A 21,644-nucleotide genomic window follows, 5' to 3' on the forward strand; every position below is an offset into this window, starting at 1 on the left:
CCACAGTCTCAAAGAAAACCATTAGTTACACGCTACATGTCATGGATTAAAATCCTGCAGCGCACGCAAGGTCCCCCTGCTCAAGCCAGCGCATGTCCAGGCCCGTCTGAAGTTTGCCAATGACCATCTGGATGATCCAGAGGAGGAATGGGAGAAGGTCATGTGGTCTGATGAGACAAAAATTTTGCTTTTTGGTCTAAACTCCACTCTCTGTGTTTGGAGGAAGAAGAAGGATGAGTACAATCCCAAGAACACCATCTCAACCGTGAAGCATGGAGGTGGAAACATCATTCTTTGGGGATGCTTTTCTGCAAAGGGGACAGGACGACTGCACCGTATTGAGGGGAGGATGGATGGGGCCATGTATCGCGAGATCTTGGCCAACAACCTCCTTCCCTCAGTAAGAGCATTGAAGATGGGTCGTGGCTGGGTCTTACTGCATGACAACGACCTGAAACACACAGCCAAGGCAACTAAGGAGTGGCTCCGTAAGAAGCATCTCAAGGTCCTGGAGTGGCCCAGCCAGTCTCCAGACCTGAACCCAATAGAAAATCTTTGGAGGGAGCTGAAAGTCTGTATTGCCCAGCGGCAGCCCCGAAACCAGTGGGCCAAAATCCCTGCTGCAGTGTGTGCAAACCTGGTCAAGAACTACAGGAAATGTATGATCTTTGTAATTGCAAACAAAGGTTTGTGTACCAAATATTAAGTTCTGCTTTTCTGATGTATCAAATACTTATGTCATGCAGTAAAATGCTAATTAATTACCTAAAAATCATACAACGTGATTTTCTGGATTTCTGTTTTAGATTCCTTCACTCACAGTTGAAGAGTGCCTATGATAAAAATTACAGACTTCTACTTGCTTGTAAGTGGGAAAACCTGCAAAATCGGCAGTGTATCCAATACATGTTCTCCCCACTGTTTACATTTACTGCTGCTTATTACAAAATTACAATATCTGACAAAAAAATACAAATAGCGCATTGATTGGTACAGTATGCAGAAGAGATCAGAGAGAGGACAGGCAGACACAAATCAGTCTAACGATGTATCATACAGTTGCATGAGATATCAAAGGCAATATGAGAAAAATTATGTTTCAAAGGCTTGCAAGACAACATATTCCGTAAAGTATGCAGCAACTCACATATCACTGGTTTCATCATTAAAATCACTGATACACCAATAACAAATGTTTTTTATTCATGGTTAATCAATGTCTATCGATACCTGTGTCATCAGACCAGTGAGTCTTCTCATCCAATCTAAATACAATAACTGTTTCTTCAGACATTAATCAATAACAGGGGGTCCTTTGGAGATCAGTTATACAGTATGGATTATTGGTCCTTGGACAGTCCTTGGAATGCCTCATTAATATTGATCCATGGCAGTGGGTATGGCTAAGTAAAACCAACAGTAAGATATAACATTTCCAGCTCACAAGATTGTCTCCAGTTCCTTTAGAGACAAAGAACAGCAGGGGCCATTGTCTCCCGAGCACTGAGAAGCAGCTACTGCAGTCTCAACCTTGGCTACTCCACCAGCCCCTTTGATCCCCCCGCTAGCTGCCCTGATGTGCTTGCTAAAAGCTTCCACACAGGCCTTGGCCCCCACCCTGGGCTTCCTCAAGACAGGTTCCTGCTGGGGACTTTGGGTCTCTGTGTCACTGGGCCTGTAACCTGGCAGATTTGTGTGAGGGTGGAGGGGGGAAGTGTGGAGGCGTGGTTGCCTGCTTCCCCCTCCCCCATTGTTTTCCCCACCCCCTCCCATCGCTGGGACTCCTACCCCAGTCAGGGACACTACTCTGGTATTGACCACGGTCAGGCTCATGCTTTGGGACGTAGTGTGGGACATCATGCCACTGCCGCCATAGTAGCAGCTGCCCCCGCCCCCGCTACTAGTCACCCGGGCCTTCTGTTTGAGGTCCAGGGCTAGGCTCCGACGTAGCCAGGCCTTCTTCACCTCTGCCTGCACCTGGAAAGACCAAAACCACAACCCACTGAACATAATGGCATCATTTGTTTGGCTAATTGTTAATATAATGTAGACACAATGTGTGGAAAACGCACTTCTAAAATGTGAGAATGTCTGTAAAACTATCTTTGAGGGAATCTTCCTCAAAAAGATACTCTGATAATGAGATATTCGAAATTATGTGAATTGTTTCCGTATTTACCTCCCCATTGCAGAAACAGTAGATGAATGCCACAAAAAATCCCTGAATGTGTGCAAAAGGGGAAAACACACTAAGATTAAGGGAATACATTTAGTGCTTTTTGACCTTTAGAAACAGGTGAGAGGACCAATTTTAGTCTTAAATCAATTAACATTAATCTTTCATCAATACATTTTACACTTAAATTATGTAGTAGACACTCTTATCTAGAGCGACCTACAGGATCAAATGGGGTAATTGTCTTGACCAAGGACAGAATAACATTTTCTTTCTCAGCTTGTGGACTCAAACTAGCAGCTGTTCAGACACTGGTCATACTCTAAAAACGCTTTATTTATAGTCAATAATAATTAACAGTAGACTGTACCAACAATGCCTTTTGCTGATACATAGAAAAAAAATCTCTCTCTCTGAGATAATTTTAACTTTCGGGTATTTGACCTGGGAGGAGTTGAAGAACATTTCGTAGTGCATCTGCACCTGCCACAGCAGGCCTGTAACCTCAGTGTATGGTAGAGCCATAAACACCATGTAGTGCACTCCAAACAAGGGCATCAGAACCAGAGTGGATTTCAACAGCTTCCTGTAAACAGTAAGAAACAAAATGTCAAAAGTTCCATCAGTGTATTATTCTCTGGTTTGTTACTACTACCACCACTACTACAGTTCCTCACCTGTACTGCTGGCGGGGGTCCAGTTTGCCTGTGTTGGTCTCCCACAACTTAGAGGCCAAAACACGTATGATGTTAAGGAACAGGAAGAAGTTAACCTGTAGGAGGAGTGAATAATGAATATACACTCACCTAAAGGATTATTAGGAACACCATACTAATACTGTGTTTGACCCCCTTTCGCCTTCAGAACTGCCTTAATTCTATGTGGCATTGATTCAACAAGGTGCTGAAAGCATTCTTTAGAAATGTTGGCCCATATTGATAGGATAGCATCTTGCAGATGATGGAGATTTGTGGGATGCACATCCAGGGCACGAAGCTCCAGTTTCACCACATCCCAAAGATGCTCTATTGGGTTGAGATCTGGTGACTGTGGGGGCCATTTCAATACAGCAAACTCATTGTCATGTTCAAGAAACCAATTTGAAATGATTCGAGCTTTGTGACATGGTGCATTATCCTGCTGGAAGTAGCCATCAGAGGATGGGTACATGGTGGTCATAAAGGGATGGACATGGTCAGAAACAATGCTCAGGTAGGCCGTGGCATTTAAACAATGCCCAATTGGCACTAAGGGGCCTAAAGTGTGTCAAGAAAACATCCCCCACACCATTACACCACCACCACCAGCCTGCACAGTGGTAACAAGGCATGATGGATCCATGTTCTCATTCTGTTTACGCCAAATTCTGACTCTACCATCTGAATGTCTCAACAGAAATCGAGACTCGTCAGACCAGGCAACATTCTTCCAGTCTTCAACTGTCCAATTTTGGTGAGCTCGTGCAAATTGTAGCCTATTTTTCCTATTTGTAGTGGAGATGAGTGGTACCCGGTGGGGTCTTCTGCTGTTGTAGCCCATCCGCCTCAAGGTTGTGCGTGTTGTGGCTTCACTAATGCTTTGGTGCATACCTCGGTTGTAACGAGTGGTTATTTCAGTCAAAGTTGCTCTTCTATCAGCTTGAATCAGTCGGTCCATTCTCCTCTGACCTCTAGCATCAACAAGGCATTTTCGCCCACAGGACTGCCGCATACTGGATGTTTTTCCCTTTTCCCACCATTCTTTGTAAACCCTAGAAATGGTTGTGCGTGAAAATCCCAGTAACTGAGCAGATTGTGAAATACCCAGACCGGCCCGTCTGGCACCAACAACCATGCCACGCTCAAAATTGCTTAAATCACCTTTCTTTCCCATTCTGACATTCAGTTTGGAGTTCAGGAGATTGTCTTGACCAGGACCACACCCCTAAATGCATTGAAGCAACTGCCATGTGATTGGTTGATTTAGATAATTGCATTAATGAGAAATTGAACAGGTTTTCCTAATAATCCTTTAGGTGAGTGTAAAGTGTTCATAATAAAAGTCACCGTCATTTAAGATTTCTATCCACAAATTTTAAAAAGGGATGGCTGATAAACGCGTGTACAGTGCTTGAGGTGATCCATTAAGGAAGGAGGAAAATGAAATATTAGTTACCACAATGGCTGCAAGAATCGGGACTTGATAGATCCACTTTAGATTTCCTGCACTAATGTCCCAGCACCTGCAAATGTTGAGAAGTTGTGATTGTTTGTAGAATAGCTAGTGTTGAGTGTTCAATAATGAAATTCACTGTCACAGTCAATAATGTACTGTATAAAGGAACTTACTGAGTGTCTGCCAGTGATGCTCGTGCACTGACCCAAATAGATACAAACACCGCTGGGACACCTGTGAAAAGGGGGAGGGCAAAAGGTAGTAGTTCAAAATGGGATAATGTTTACTAATGTAACTTTCCTTATAATATGTTTGAAGAGTATAAACCGAGCAAGGCTCAGTTAATATAGCCTAGAGTCCAAACTAAACATGGTGAAGCTGCATTTAGCAGTTATGCTGCACACAACTGGAATAAACTACCAGAAGATCTTAGACGTGCCCCAAACGTATACATTTTTAAATCCATGTTAAAAACACTTCTCTTTTCACGTGCCTGTGACTGAGGGCTTGAACTTAACCACACTGTTTTTTTTATTTTTATTATTATGTTTTATTGTTTTTTATTGTTATTATTCTAGTATTTGTAGTATTTGTGTGCTACTCTGATAAAATCTCAGAAATAAAATTCTACTATGATATACAGTATCAATGTTACAGAAATTGCTGCAAAATAAGATAACCTTAAACTTTAACAGCCTTGATAACAGGTCTTCATTCCGAAACAAACGCTACCATAAAACAAATTGGCCCTGAACAACAATGTTTAGCTTCTATACAACCTGAGAATCTTTTTAACACTGGGTTCTTAAAAGGTTCTTCCAGGGAAATGTTTTAGTTAAAACGGTTGCACCTGCAGCAAATAAGACCCCTCTGTCACGGAAAAACAAAGAAAAAAAAATTTTAAAACATTTTTGGACTGTAGAAATACTCACCCCAGCCAATGATTGTGAGCGCCCACAGGTAGCTCTTGTCAGATAGGAAGGCCATAAAGATTAGGCTGTGCAGGTACAGCCCCTCCACCAGAATCCAGTAGTGATTGGTCGCCAGGAAATACAGAAAGAGAGTAACTGCCAACTTACAACCCACCTATAGGGCGCAAGAGAGAAGAGCGGTGTCATGTTTAAATCCTTATATAACCATCAGATAATGGTTTAGAAGGGTGAATGGGTTTGAACATGGCATAATCTATTGTTTCTCAAAAATGTCCTCAGGGACTGCCAGATGTTTCACAATTTGTTTGCAGCCTGAACTAGCTCATTTGATCCACCTAACCAAAGGTGTGATAATTTGACAAATTGAATCAGGTGTTCTGGAGTAGTTCAAATACATAAGCTGTCTAGCGGTCACCAAGTTGAGAACACCTAGTATAAACTACATTGAGTTGTTGGTTCGAATCCCACCTGTGTCATATATAATGAATTTGTATGTTATTGTGAATATTGACAGTTTTGAAAGCAACTTTAATGTTTGTTTCCATTTCCTAAATGAATATTGTTATGTTTATTTGACATGTCTGAGTGGTGTGAAGATATTGCTCTGGTCAGACAACAAACATACATTTAATCAATACTGTACCAGGATTGGGTTAAAACTATGTACAGGACATTCACAATTTCAATAGTAATTCTATTTCATGCTTATCAATGAGGACATTTTTGAATTGGAAATTGTTTTTGAATGAAATTCAAATGCAATTGACCCCAACCCCAGGCAGTTCAGATGTGCATAATACCATATGGGGCCTCTCTGACATGTTCTCCACTTCAGCCTTTTCATCGTCAGACATGGCATAGAGGACAGCATCTTTAACAAAGATACTGATGGCCCGACACACAAAGGAGGTAAAGAGATGAATGTGGATATAATTTCGTGTGCAGTGGAGTCGCCTGGAGGTAAAAGGGAGAGATAATGAGACAGAGTGGGAGGAAGGGAGGGAGCCAGAAATATTGGGGGGTGGAGATAAGGGATATTATAATATCTTGTAATCGCTCTTGAAAATACCACACTCGGGAATCTTCTGTAATAGTATCCATCCACAAATTCTGGGAAAGAAACAAAACAAAATGTTCTGCTTTTTTAAGACACCATGGGCCCTAGCTGTCTGATAATATGTCAAGATTTTAGCTTGTTGAAAAATTACAATAGGTCAAGAGTTGCTAACAGTTATCTATGAGGCTTCACCTGCCACATGGTCTTCACGTGTGTTACAGACGGCAATACTCTGGCTTGGGCCTAGTCTCCTGTACATAGCCCTGAAAGTGTGATTGATTTCTTGAAAGTTCCAAGTTACTTAGTATGATCTATTCTGGCTTTTAACTCATGTTTCTTCCCAATCTAGAGATCACATTAAAAAAATGGGCTAACTCAATATAATAGTATAAACTACCTGTAATTCTTTGTAATTTTTTATTGACATTTAAGCGGTTTAAATCCAGTGAATAACCTGAAATGGTATAATGGTATGAGGTAAACTGCCAGAGGTAAAAAAAAAACGTTAAGGTTACCAAAAAATGTTTTAGAGTAAATTAACAAAGGAAGACAGACCATTATAACCCTTAAAATTGTAGGTCTTTCCCTTAGAGAATTTACAAGTAAAGCCAAGGTGTCAGTGAATACAGTTTCCTACACGATCAAAAGCCCTTGGAAACTCTGACAGGAAGAGGTCTGGCAAACCCAAAGCCACAACAAAGTGAGAAGCAGGTTTGAAAGGTCGAGTGGCAGTAAGAAAGCCATTGCTAAGACAGCAAAATATAAAAAATGAGGCTTTTCTGGTTATGAAGCGCCGCCAGTGGACTACTGAAGACTGGAAGGTCTTATGGACCGATATTTGAAATCTTCGGTTCATCGCACAGGGATTTTGTATGCCACTGGGTAGGCTTTGGCCTACCCAGTTTGATTTCAGGCCTACCAATTGTTTTATTTTAATAATTAATGCATTTTTCTAAGAAATGCATGTGAGATTTCTGTTCTATGGGTAATTTTATTATAATATAACAAAGTAAACGTCCACGATAATGAAGTTAGCCTCTGATTATTGGTTACATTTTAATGTTTTACCTACCGTGGTTTACCTCAACAATCTGGCAACATCATGTGGCTAAATTTTGCAGCACATAAGCTAGCAAGCTCTACCACGCTATAGCTTACTCGAACAGACTTACCAGCTAAGGTAATTTAGTAGTTCTAGCAATGGTAAACCAGATGTTGAACGCTAGGTCTTAAAAATAAACATCTAGAAGAAGAGGAGTGTGCCCAAAATTTGGATCAATCTACTGATAGCTTCCGGAATGAGACATTAATAGGTGGTACCTGGACAGAAACAACCGTATTTGCCATCATAAATGCCATTGCCATGTTGAGCCAGGCATGCTTGCCTACCCCACTGTCTCCTCTCGTTCTTGATGCTGCGGGTGGGGGTGAACATAGAATTTTTTTAATTCTACTGACTGAGGCTCTATCACCTTATCATTTAACAACTAGTCTACAGTCTACAATAAGAAACCATTGATGCCTAGTTCAGCCGTCCCGCAATGAAAAGCATTGATCGTTGTTGCCCTCCCGAGATTCGACCCGGATCACCCACGTGAAAGGCTACTACACCACAAAGCTATACATCTAGCACGTGACAGTATAGTCTCTTGACATAATATAATGCTATCATGCATTAACATTACTTCAAGTTTGAATATTTATTTAGACACCATTAACCATTGTGTTAAACTGAGTAACATTTCTTATTAAGTTTTCCTCGATCACAAATAGCATCTATGAACTGTATGGCTTTTGCCACTTATCGTTTAAACATCTTATTAGCCATTCATAAATGACCGAAATAGTCGCAATATAACAGTAAAAAGTTTCATTTTAGGCTTATAACATAGCTACTGAAGTTTTTGTCTATTCTGAACAAATCCTCTTTTGCCACTGGCCGTTTTAACAGCTAATTAGCCATTCGTGAATGACATTGATATGGTATCTATCAATATACACTCACCTAAAGGATTATTAGGAACACCTGTTCAATTTCTCATTAATGCAATTATCTAATCAACCAATCGCATGGCAGTTGCTTCAATGCATTTAGGGGTGTGGTCCTGGTCAAGACAATCTCCTGAACTCCAAACTTCCATCCATCATCTTCCGCTTTATCCGGGGCCGGGTCGCAGGGGCAGCAGTCTAAGCAGGGATGCCCAGACTTCCCTCTCCCCAGACACTTCCTCCAGCTCTTCCGGGGGGACACCGAGGCGTTCCCAGGCCAGCCGGGAGACATAGTCCCTCCAGCGTGTCCTAGGTCTTCCCCGGGGTCTCCTCCCGGTGGGACGGGACCGGAACACCTTCCCAGGAAAGCGTTCCGGAGGCATCCGAAACAGATGCCCAAGCCACCTCAGCTGACCCCTCTCGATGTGGAGGAGCAGTGGCTCTACTCTGAACTCCTCCCGGGTGACCGAGCTTCTCATCTCTAAGGGATCGCCCAGCCACCCTGCGGAGAAAGCTCATTTCGGCCGCCTGTATCCGGGATCTTGTCCTTTCGGTCATGACCCAAAGCTCATGACCATAGGTGAGAGTAGGAACGTAGATTGACCGGTAAATCGAGAGCTTTGCCTTGCGGCTCAGCTCTTTCTCCACCACGACAGACCGATACATCGACCGCATTACTGCAGAAGCTGCACCGATCCGTCTGTCAATCTCCCGTTCCATCCTTCCCTCACTTGTGAACAAGAACCCTAGATACTCCTCCACTTGAGGCAGGCACTCTCCACCAACCTGAAGTGGGCAAGCCACCCTTTTCCGACTGAGGACCATGGCCTCGGATTTGGAGGTACTGATTTTCATCCCCACCGCTTCACACTAGGCTGCAAAACATCCCAGTGCATGCTGAAGGTCCTGGTTTGAAAGGGCCAACACGACAACATCATCCGCAAAGAGCAGAGACGAAATTGTGTGGTCCCCTAACCTGACACCCTCCGGCCCCTGACAGTTGCTTCAATGCATTTAGGGGTGTGGTCCTGGTCAAGACAATCTCCTGAACTCCAAACTGAATGTCAGAATGGGAAAGAAAGGTGATTTAAGCAATTTTGAGCGTGGCATGGTTGTTGGTGCCAGATGGGCCGGTCAGAGTATTTCACAATCTGCTCAGTAACTGGGATTTTCATGCACAACCATTTCTAGGGTTTACAAAGAATGGTGCGAAAAGGGAAAAACATCCAGTATGCGGCAGTCCTGTGGGCGAAAATGCCTTGTTGATGCTAGAGGTCAGAGGAGAATGGGCCGACTGATTCAAGCTGATAGAAAAGCAACTTTGACTGAAATAACCACTTGTTACAACCGAAGTATGCAGCAAATCATTTGTGAAGCCACAACACGCACAACCTTGTGGTGGATGGGCTACAACAGCAGAAGACCCCACCGGGTACCACTCCACTACAAATAGGAAAAATAGGCTACAATTTGCACGAGCTCACCAAAATTGGACAGTTGAAGACTGGAAGAATGTTGCCTGGTCTGACGAGTCTCGATTTCTGTTGAGACATTCAGATGGTAGAGTCAGAATTTGGCGTAAACAGAATGAGAACATGGATCCATCATGCCTTGTTACCACTGTGCAGGCTAGTGGTGGTGGTGTAATGGTGTGGGGGATGTTTTCTTGGCACACTTTAGGCCCCTTAGTGCCAATTGGGCATTGTTTAAATGCCACAGCCTACCTGAGCATTGTTTCCCTTTATGACCACCATGTACCCATCCTCTGATGGCTACTTCCAGCTGGATAATGCACCATGTCACAAAGCTCAAATCATTTCAAATTGGTTTCTTGAACATGACAATGAGTTCACTGTATTGAAATGGCCCCCACAGTCACCAGATCTCAACCCAATAGAGCATCTTTGGGATGTGGTGGAACAGGGAGCTTCGTGCCCTGGATGTGCATCCCACAAATCTCCATCAACTGCAAGATGCTATCCTATCAATATGGGCCAACATTTGTAAAGAATGCTTTCAGCACCTTGTTGAATCAATGCCACGTAGAATTAAGGCAGTTCTGTAGGCGAAAGGGGGTCAAACACAGTATTAGTATAATGTAGATACTGAAGGTTATAGCCAGCAAAGTTTTTGTCTATCTGGAACAAATCTAAAATCATACTCCATTTTGACAGGGAGGAGATTTGATCGCGGAACCTATAGCTTGCACGTCCCCTCCTCTAACTACGCTATTTAACATGAGTAAGGTGAGGGATCAGCCCAGAACTACACGGCAGGACCTGGTCAATGACCTGAAGAGAGCTGGGATCACAGTCTCAAAGAAAACCATTAGTAACACGCTACACGTCATGGATTAAAATCCTGCAGCGCACGCAAGGTCCCTCTGCTCAAGCCAGCCCCGTCTCATGTCCAGGCCCGTCTGAAGTTTGCCAATGAACATCTGGATGATCCAGAGGAGGAATGGGAGAAGGTCATGTGGTCTGATGAGACAAAAATAGAGCATTTTGGTCTAAACTCCACTCGCCATGTTTGGAGGAAGAAGAAGGATGAGTACAACCCCAAGAACACCATCCCAACGGTGAAGCATGGAGGTGGAAACATCATTCTTTGGGGATGCTTTTCTGCAAAGGGGACTGCACCGTATTGAGGGGAGGATGGATGGGGCCGTGTATCATGAGATCTTGGCCAACAGCCTCCTTCCCTCAGTAAGAGCATTGAAGATGGGTCGTGGCTGGGTCTTCCAGCATGACAACGACCCGAAACACACAGCCAAGGCAACTAAGGAGTGGCTCCGTAAGAAGCATCTCAAGGTCCTGGAGTGGCCTAGCCAGTATCCATACCTGAACCCAATAGAAAGTCTTTGGAGGGAGCTGAAAGTCCGTATTGCCCAGCGGCAAAAGGTCTGTATGGAGGAGTGGGCCAAAGTCCCAGCTGCAGTGAGTGGAAACCTGGTCAAGAACTACAGGAAACATATTATCTCTGTAATTGCAAACAAAGGTTTGTGTACCAAATATTAAGTTCTGCTTTTCTGATGTATCAAATACTTATGTCATGCAATAAAATGCAAATTAATTACTTAAAAATCATACAATATGATTTTCTGGATTTCTGTTTTAGATTCCCTATGAAAAAAATTACAGACTTCTACATGCTTTCTAAGTGGGAAAACCTGCAAAATCGGCAGTGTATCATTTTCCACACAGTTTAATACATGTTATGATCTGACTGAGAACGTACCTGTTTTCCTCCACCTGTTTGTTATGCTGCTCAATGGAGCGCCTGTATGCACTGTTTAATTTGGGCTGCAACATTTACCCTTCCAAGTAAACCCAATTTCACAGCATTGTCCAGATGACTCCCGCTGCTCTCATGTTTTGCAATCCTCTCAGAAAGATGTTGCAAATCTTTGTAACCCGTCCTCGACCAAGTACCATCTCCACCAAATAGCAGACATGGAAAACAGAATAGTGCCTTCTTTTGTATGCTAACATTTAGCCACTTTTTCTTCAAAAACCAATCCATGTTAAACCCACGGTTACTTTTCCCAGCAGTTTGAGTAATGACAATATCCCGTGGCTGATGGGCACCAAGTGGCTTTACTTAAAGTTTCTCCTCCAAATTAAGGTGCTCAAGTATAAAATCCACTTTATTCATTTTCTCAAGTTATCTGGCGTTTGTGAAGCTAACAAGCTAGCTAAGTCAATCTACCCTCCTCACTCTTCTTGCCGACTAATGTTGGCACCAGACAGATAGGCAGCCAATCAGGTCTGAAATACAAAACTGCGCTGTAGTGGGGCTACCAGCTGTCAGCCCCACTTGGCATCAAATTCGTGTGATCTGTATTGATCACACTAACATTCTGAGCATGTGTATTTATTTTCACACATACAATGTACATTGCATTGTGAGAGACGGGCGAGCCCCACATTCATGCTTAGCCTATGGTCTACTACTGTGAACTCGAATTGGCAGAAATAGGCAGTCTGAAGCAGCAAGGCAGGGACCAATGTACATTAAATAGAATCCTAACACAAATTATATGCAATTTAAGAAGATGCTATATTCATAGATAATACATTATAAAAATACCAATTTTGTTGCAGTTCTTTCTGTTGACCAGTCGCCCCTGTGTGTTGGAGCAAAATGAACAGTTTTGTAATAATGCTGTCAGTATAAACAACTGACAGCATTACTCCCAAATTCCAAATAAAATAGAGTAATTTAGACTATATACAGTACAACCCGAATTAGAGAGGGGGGCGAGTGGGAAATGTCCCTCTCCACAACATCAGGTGACTACAAACTACCTGGTTATGCCGTATTGCCTGACAAATACTCTCCTGGAGTCCTGCAGCTCTCCTGGAGTCCTGCAGCAGTGACAGTTTACGTGGGCCTCAAGAAGTGCTTCACCACCAGTCCCATCTTAAAGCATCCTGATCCCATTCTGCCCTTTGTAATGGAGGTAGACGTGTCGGAGGTGGGCATCTGAGCTGTCCTCATGTAACCCACCTAAACTACACCCTTGTACCTTCCATTCCAGGAAGCTGTCATCCGCTGAGAGAATATCATGATGTGTGCACTGCTAACCTCCTGGCTGTGGAGTGGGCCCTGAAGGAGCTCAAAACACCCATTCTTTGATTTGAGGACATCTGAGCCGCAAAGGGACTCAACCCGTGTCAAGCTAGATGGGCTATGTTTGTGACAAGATTTGATTTCACTCTGTTGTAACGCCTAGGGTCAAAGAACACCAAGGCTAATGCACTGTCTGCATCCACGACACGGAAGAGAATCCAGAGGCAGATGTTCCCATCATCCCCTCCTCTCTCATTGTGGCTCTGGTTCCGTGGGATGTCAATGCTGATATCCATCAGGGTCAAGTGCATGACCCGTCACCTCCTTGTTGTCCAACTGATCACACTTACATTCCCACTGGAGTGCAGGACTGCCTGCTTGCCTGGGCACATAAGGCACCCACTTCTGGACTGGTCCTCTTGCTGGAGCTGGTCCCCATGACAAACCGCCTCCGCCGTTGGATAGGGGTGACCCTGACTAATCAATCCGTTCCTCCTGGACTCCAAGTGTCGGCTGTAGTACCTGGTCACACTGGGAGGTTTATGTTCCCAGGGGAATGGGGCTGGGTCCCAGTGTAGGCCATCCTGGACCCCGCCCTCATCAAAGACTTTGCCTTTGCGTTGGCAATGGTGCTGCTGGCCTATTAGACACCACGATCACTCCTGGACGTGTCTTGTCACTATTAGGCACATTACATGTATTATTCCTAAATCATTATTTGTATTTAGCTCCTGCTGATTCCTATTATCATTGCCTGTCATGTTTCCATGTGTTCTTTTCTGTGAGCCTGCAAGCTTTAAGATTGTATTCCATTCCATTGTATTCATTATTCAAGATACCTTTTTAAAATTCAAAAACATTCTCTTTTAAAATGTAAAAATAAATACATGTTGGTCAATAAATTATTGGTGAAGTGTGGACTGAACTTAGGTCACAACAACTAATGGATCAAGAGTGCGGGAGCTTCTGATCTGTACTCAGGGGAAACATAAAACTGCATTATTGTCTAACTGCAACATGCGTCATCAATACATGCAGTACCAATCTGGTCGAAGGATCTGATAACACCCTTGAAATACCAGTCATTATAAGAGGGTCAGGCAATTGACGAAACAGCTGGTCTTTGTCTGCCTCATTTTGGGGTCTCTGTTGTGAATACCAGCACCACCTTTATCATAGAAGCACCTATTTCAAGACTTAAATGTATTATAACCACATCAAAATTAAATAAACTGTTTTGTAAGTATTGGGCTATTCTTTTAATATACATTCTTTCAGATTCTTTTGTTATTACATCTGTGTCTCAGTTGATATTGTAAGATTTTTGGAAATGGTGGACTACCACAATGTATCGGTATTACCATAGAATTCCTATTGAAGAGCGTTACTGTATCGGTATTATCATAGTATTCCTACTGAAGAAGAGTGTTACAGTATCAGTATTACCATAGTATTCCTAGTGAAGAAGAGTGTTACAGTATCGGTATTACCATAGTATTCCTACTGAAGAAGAGCGTTACTGTATCTGTATTACCATAGTATTCCTAGTGAAGAAGAGCGTTACAGTATTGATATTACCATAGTATTCCTAGTGAAGAAGAGCGTTACTGGGATCTTACTTGAAGTAGAAGAGGATGGAGACAGCCACCAGTAGGGACACTAGAGAGATGGAGTAACCAATGGTGTACATCAAGTGCAGGCGTACAAAAACGTCCTAAACACAGAAAGCAAATACACTAAATAAATGTGTGTGAGTATGTTATTGTGTGTCTGTGTTTCACTGTAAACAGCAACTACGTTGAAGACATGCTTGTCAGAGAAATGGTTCTTTATAGCACCAAAGCTCATATTAAGTGGGTATGATTAATCAGAAAAGTTATTCACATCAAAAAGCATAATTTTCCTAAAACTGAAAACTAGCATTTATCCATACCATAAAATACTCAAACTGTCACTGATGTATAAGGGAGTGAATTAGGTACAACACTAGGTGGTGTGCACATGCACACGCATAGATCCTGAACACAAATTGAATCATCCTTTTTAAGGCCAAACAGGTGTTATGCTGTGCCAGCAGTTCCAGGCACAGAGCTGGTGATGAATAACAGCATGTGAAAACTTCACAGTGTAGAAGGACTGGCAATACTTTCGGAGGTCCTAAAGGAACAATGAAATCTTCCACAGTCTCCAAACAGAACAATCTAAGCAACAACCAATCCGGGATGGCAAGCCTGGAACATGAGTGTACTGCATTGCCTTGGATAAAACACATCTAGCTGAGTTGATCAGGAGAAATTGGCGGGTGACTCCCATAGGGTCTTGCAGGGAAATTGACAAATTAAATTCTGTGGGAAGCAGGCCAAACTTTAACCCTCATAAGAAAAAGACTTGCATGACGAGAGTGTCAAAGCATAGCCGGTGGCAGCGGACACACAGCCTAAGATGTAGGACAGCACAGAGGTGAACCACACACCAAGGCACAACCCATGGAAGTAATTTAGAGTGATGTAGAAGCCACATGAGCAAGAGCATAGCTTGGAACTCAAGGGTGGTCTGAATGTCTTTGCCGAACCATTCAGATTTTTACTCGTAAAAACTGTAGGCACAAAGGACAACGCCAGCCTTGCAATGCCAACTAATAGAGAAAAAATAAGTATCTCTAGGTGGATGGTTAAATTGTTTGTAGAAGGCAGAAAAATTGCATTGTTAAAAAGATAATTAAAAAAAATATATTTCTTTTTAGGAAAAATAAAAAACTTGAGAATCCGGCTTTGATTTTCAGTGCAGAGTGGATAAACTTTGTGGCCTGTGGTGCTTTTATAGCCAGTTAGGTGGGGGTCACTACTGGCCGCGATTGACATTGTGTTCAGGTTCTGTGCGCAAGTCTGTGTTCCTTCCAGTGTTGTCCAGGGTGACAGAACGAAAGGGATCCCAAACATAACAAGTCTAAATTACAAAATGTTATTATGACGACTGGCAAAATATCCAAATTGTGCTGCTTATACCATTCTTGTGAGGAGTTTTGTCGTCACAAGTATATAAAAACCTAAAACGCATGTGGACACGCACCTCCTCCTGGCTTCTATGGCTGGGCAACAAGTAGGTGGTACACTCGCTGTAGTTGGCCCAGGTGCGGTTGATGCTCGGCACCTGTTCCCAGTTCCCTGAGGTGCCACACTGACGGTATGCATGACCTGTGGGTTCGAGAGAATACCTATAACATATGTACTCAAACCTTGGCCTAAACAATATACACAGAGCCTTTGCCTAAGGGCATAAACCTAAACAATATACACAGAGCCTTTGCCTAAGGGCATAAACCTAAACAATATACACAGAGCCTTTGCCTAAGGGCATAAACCTAAACAATATACACAGAGCCTTTGCCTAAGGGCATAAACCTAAACAATATACACAGAGCCTTTGCCTAAGGGCATAAACCTAAACAATATACACAGAGCCTTTGCCTAAGGGCATACTATTGAGCTAAAAAGGTTCTCTATATATTGGCCCAGAAATTTTAAACACACTGACATTCGCACACAGGTATTTTTTTTATTTCGGCCAAAACTAGGGATTGTGTCCTCATGTTATATCATACGGTATGTAGTGTATGGTATGTATACACTATGAATACATTACAAATGGTATGTAGGTCCAGTGTAGATCATTTGGTAGAGCATGGCACTTGAAATGCCAGAGGTTGTGTGTTTGATTGCCACAAGGCACCAATTAAGTCACTGTTTTGGGAGTCAGCTAAATGACAAAAATGTGAACTATATGTTGCACAGCTAATACATCTGATGCAATCCCTACATACAATTGCCTTATGATGTATGTCTTTGGATAATTTTTAAAGGAATAGTATTTTTTTTTTAAAGGAAGAATATATTTCTGGAAGTCCATTTCCCAAGAGATATTCCTGAAGGCACATAATAATTTTTTAAAACAATCCATTATTAAGCTGTCTCAGTCTGTAATTAGCATTATTAGCATTGTCCAAATTCATGAATGGAAACCGTACATACCCCTATCGCAAAGCTGCATTGCAAGTAGAAAACTACTTCTGAGAGAAATTGGAACGTCTAAGAGCAGAATCGAAACATAGTAGGTCAGGGATAATCCCACAAAACCACAGGGCTTGTTGGTAGACAGACCATCTCCATATAGTCTCCAAATGCCACTTTTATCCCAGCCGTAACATATTTGCTGAAATAACATAGGTACACTAAAGTGTACTCTTGTACAAAGATTACTATAGATGGTCATCCATACAGTAACAGATGAATAGCTAACCACTAAGCTATGTGAACTACAAGGGGACGAATTACGAGGGGACATACTACCTCATTAGAAAATTGCGTCTCAACATTGGATAATTTTGTCACGCATTACCATCACGCCAAGTTTGAATATTTAGCTAGACACCATTAATCATTGTATTAAACTGACTAATGTTTCTTATTTAGTTTACTTCCACCACAAATAGCATATATGAAATGTATGACTTTTATTAGCAAGTAATAGGCCTACTAGTATCTACTAATTACTTTGAATAGTCATAATAGTCTTATGCAAGGGGTTGTGATCGATAGGCTACCCCAAAAAGCATGCATGGATGCGTACCCCAAAAATCCACCAAAAGCAGTCGCAATATAACCGTAAACAGTATTATTTTAGGCTTACTATAATGTAGCTACTGAAGGTTGTAGCCAGCTAAGTTTTTGTATATCCTGAACAAATTCTAATGTGTAATTTGTTAAGTCTGACGAGACACCAATCACTTGCATGAAATGCCTTGTCTCTAACCACTATGCTATTTAACAAGGGGTAGGCAGGAATTTTTGACACACTATCCCTTTAACACATGAACAAACTGGAGCAGGTGTCTGCAAAAGAAGTAGTTGATTTGAGTGTCATGGTTTAGGAGGCAGGACACAGGCACCGAGTTAATGGCAACATTGTTTTAATGTTCTTTATAAAAAAAAGAAAAAAAAAGAGCGAAACTGTGAACTGAAGCACAAAACACAAACTCCAAACAATGAACCGAGAACTTAGGCAAACAAGGGCAACTCTTCACAGGGCAGCAGTCTCTAATTGGGGAAAATCAAAACAGCCGCACAGATATGCTTAGAGGCACCTCTGTGGGCAGGCCCTGGCTGTGACCCCCAGCCACATAGAGATGTCTGGAGGCCCCCAGCCAGGACCTGACATTGGGACCAGCAGACTGCCTAAACTGAATTTACATTTCGCAATGCCCACTCACCAGAGATCAGCTGTTATTACATTGAATGCCATTAATGAACTATGTTAACAGTATACTGAGTAAGGTCACAGCAGCTTAAACATTCAGTCCAATACTCGATATTTAAACGCCCGAAGATAGGAGTCTACTGGTAAACAGTCTATCACTGACCTGTCATGACTACTTAAGGGGTCGATGTACGTGGCCAATATATGTTGTTCTACTGAATGGGGTTTGTCCATTAGTGTAATGTAAAATGACCACAGAAGCTGTCAAGGTTTTGGTCAGTGATCTAATCATTATTCAGCCCACCTTTGTGGTTGAAGTCGTAGATGTACTCCGGACACAGCACAGGAACCAGCTGACTAGGCCTCCCCCTGGGCCAGCAAATAATCCCATCCCACTCTGGTACGCATTCACCTTCTGCAAACATAACAACAGCACAAACAGTAATTTTACGAGTTGTTTGTGCTCTTACACAGTTAAACATTCCCCCAGAATTTCAATTCATGACATTTAGTAGGAGTCTGTCATTACAGCATACATAAAAAAAAATCCTTAACGTGACTTTGCAGGTGTAATAATGGATAAATAACATGAAAAACAGAAATTTGATTCAAGTATTTTTAACATTAACAGGTTAACAAAACAACTCATCCCCTTATCTCTGTTAAACAATACAGCACATTTGTAATTAAATTCCTAACCAAAATAAAAATCCATATCAAGACACACCATCATAGCTCTACGTCAGAGGACGGTGAGCATGGCGTGTCTTCTTGTAATTCATTTTGACTCAAGGATATTGCATTGATATGGCTTTTGACTCTTCTTCAATGGGGAAGTGACATTTATTTTATTGTATTCAGTAAGATACGCTATCCTACAGTGGACTGACAATGGTAGCCTCAAGATAAGCTGATCTTAGCCTCCAGCAAATAATTCATGATTAAGACAACCACTGCACCAGTGGCCTTTTCTGGACCTTGATTTTCAGCGTAGAACTTCAGTAATATCTCAATTAAATCAGACATTCCAGAGGTTTAGACACTTCTGAAACCTTGCCTCCAGGACATTCAGAAATTAGATATATTTGATGTATTCTAGAACCACTATTAGTTTAAGTGTCTGTATAAAGTTTTAGGTTTGGGAAACACTGTCCTTTGACACTTTGGTAAGAGTAATCCACAGACTCCACACACCTTTAATTATGGCTAGCTGGGAGCGGATAATCCTCTCACATTTGGCACGGGCCCCAATCAGGAGGTAGATCTGCTCGTCTCGCGTGATGACATCATCTGAGTCTATCTATGTAGGTAGAGGAACATAGGAATAAGACAGAGGAGAAAAGATTACCACCAACTCGCCCAAATCAATTCCAGAACCTTCCAGAAGCAGTTACCAGGACCAGCCCCTTCCATGTGCAGCTGCACCCCATCAGGACCTCGCCTGGGGAGGTATTAAGACACTCCCCACACACTGCTCAGGGAATGAAGAGGAGTCAGAAGGAGCAAAAAAGGCCAAGCATGTGGGGAAGATATAGGAGCTAGAGAGGAAGCAATTGCAGTCAAAATGAGGCAGCTGCTCACCGTGGCTCGGCTCCAGCTGCACAGAGGCCAAGGAGGGAGAAGGACCAATGGGAGAAACAGGTGGAACAGCCACCAAAGATATGACCACCCGAATATTCCTCCGGGAAGCCACGAATAAGATGCTGCTTTTCAGTTGACATTTCTTTCTGCTCCCCTCACCCTTTAAATTTATAAAATGCCCACAAGTGACCTGAGCACATCCTCTGTGTCCATCCCCTGTGCCTTTCCACTTTACATGTCAGATTAAAATAAGTTAACCCGACGTGACCTATTTCTCAGAGGGGTTTATAAATTGTTGTTTCATATCAAGTCTGTGAAACCTTTAGAGGTGTGTGCAGGTATGGCAACAATTATTTGACTCTTCAGGTGTGAAGCTACATGTATACACACTGATGAGCAAACATTATGACCACCTGCCTAATATGTTGTTGGTCCTCCGTGTGCCGCCAAAACAGCACCTACCCGCTGAGGCACGGACTCTACAAGACCCCTGAAGGTGTCCTGGGGTATCTGGCAGTGGGGCAACAACTTGAATTCTTTATTATGTTCCTCAAACCATTCCTGAACAATGTGTCACAGGGCGCATCATCCTGCTGGAAGAGGCCACTGCCACCAGGGAATACCGTTGCCATGAAGGGGTGTACCTGGTTTACAACAATGTTAGGTGGCCCGTGTCAAACTGATGTCCACATGAATGCCTGGACCCAGGGCCTCCCGGCTTTTCATCTTCCCACAGTGCATCCTGGTGCCACGTGTTCTCCAGGTAATGGTGGACAGGTCATAATGGGCACAATGACCTTAATGTTGTGATAAATTCCTCCCGTAACCAACATTAAAATCTTCAGTGACTTGTGCCACAGTAGACCTTCTGTTGGTTCAGACCAGATGGAATAGCCTTCATTGCCCTTGTGTATCAATGAGCTTTGGGCGCCCAACACTCTGACACCGGGTTGTGGTTTGTCCGTCCACGGACCACTGTCAGTAGGTACTGATCACTGCTGACCGGAAGCAGCCCACAAGCCTTGTCGTTTCAGACATGCTCTCATCCAGTTTTCTGGCCATAACAATTTGGCCCTTGACAAAGTTGCTCAGGTCTTAACTCCTGTCCATTTCTCCTGCATCCAACACATTGACTATGAGAACTGATTGTTCGCGTACCATCTAATCTACCCAGACCTTGACATGTGCCCATGTTAGGAGATGATCAACTTTATTCGCTTCACCTGTGAGTGGTCATAATGTTTTGGCTTATCAATGTATGTATACTTATTATACTGACCTTGCATCAAAAACCTCCACATATTCTGACCTGGAAACCCAAACTTAATCCCTCTGTTTCACCTTCAATGATTCCGTTTATTTTTACAGTGCATTCAGTAAGTATTCAGACATCTTCACATTTTCCTCATGCTGTTACGTTACAGCCTTATTCTAAAATGGAATAATATTTTTTTTCCCTCATCAATCAATAGTACCCCAAAACATTTGTTTTGAACTTTTAGCAAATGTACCTACAATGGTTTTCAAACCCATTACTCAGCACCTTGTTTAATCACCTTTGGCAAAGATTAAACCCTTCTCAAGCACTGTCAAGTTGGATGGGAAACATTGCTGTGGTGAACCTTTTCCCCAGTCTGATGTTCTGAGCACTCTAGAGCAGGTTTTCATCAAGGATCTGTCTTTATTTTTCTCCATTCATATTTTCCTTGATCCTGACTAGTCTCCCAGTCCCTGCCACTGAAAAACATCCCAACTGGCTAGATGATGAGTGATACCTGGTTTCCTCCAGGTCCAAACACCAAGAGGGCTGGCATCTGCCTTTACTGGGGAGTGTCTTTGTTCTGGCCAGTCTACCATAAAGGCCTGACTGGTGGAGTTCTGCAAAGATGGTTTTTTTTCTGGAAGGTTCTGCCATCTCCACACAGGAACT

The 21,644-nt window shown here is 42.6% G+C and overlaps 1 protein-coding gene across 1 annotated transcript in view; it reads right to left on the reverse strand.

Moving 5' to 3' along the window:
* Positions 1-886: 886 nt before the first annotated feature.
* The window catches only part of pth3r (parathyroid hormone 3 receptor), a 28,622-nt gene continuing 7,864 nt past the window's right edge, over positions 887-21,644 (reverse strand). The window contains exons 2-13 of the mRNA XM_010904132.3: positions 19,328-19,433; positions 18,438-18,548; positions 15,950-16,074; positions 14,500-14,594; positions 6,063-6,216; positions 5,263-5,416; positions 4,504-4,564; positions 4,331-4,397; positions 2,854-2,948; positions 2,621-2,762; positions 2,180-2,221; positions 887-1,977 (exon numbers count right to left, since the gene is read on the reverse strand). Coding sequence (XP_010902434.1) covers positions 1,441-1,977; positions 2,180-2,221; positions 2,621-2,762; positions 2,854-2,948; positions 4,331-4,397; positions 4,504-4,564; positions 5,263-5,416; positions 6,063-6,216; positions 14,500-14,594; positions 15,950-16,074; positions 18,438-18,548; positions 19,328-19,433 — 1,689 coding nt within the window. The 3' untranslated portion in view covers positions 887-1,440. The remainder of the gene's footprint in view (positions 1,978-2,179; positions 2,222-2,620; positions 2,763-2,853; positions 2,949-4,330; positions 4,398-4,503; positions 4,565-5,262; positions 5,417-6,062; positions 6,217-14,499; positions 14,595-15,949; positions 16,075-18,437; positions 18,549-19,327; positions 19,434-21,644) is intronic.

The sequence above is a fragment of the Esox lucius genome, chromosome 5, assembly GCF_011004845.1.
Source record: "Esox lucius isolate fEsoLuc1 chromosome 5, fEsoLuc1.pri, whole genome shotgun sequence".
NCBI lineage: Eukaryota > Metazoa > Chordata > Actinopteri > Esociformes > Esocidae > Esox > Esox lucius.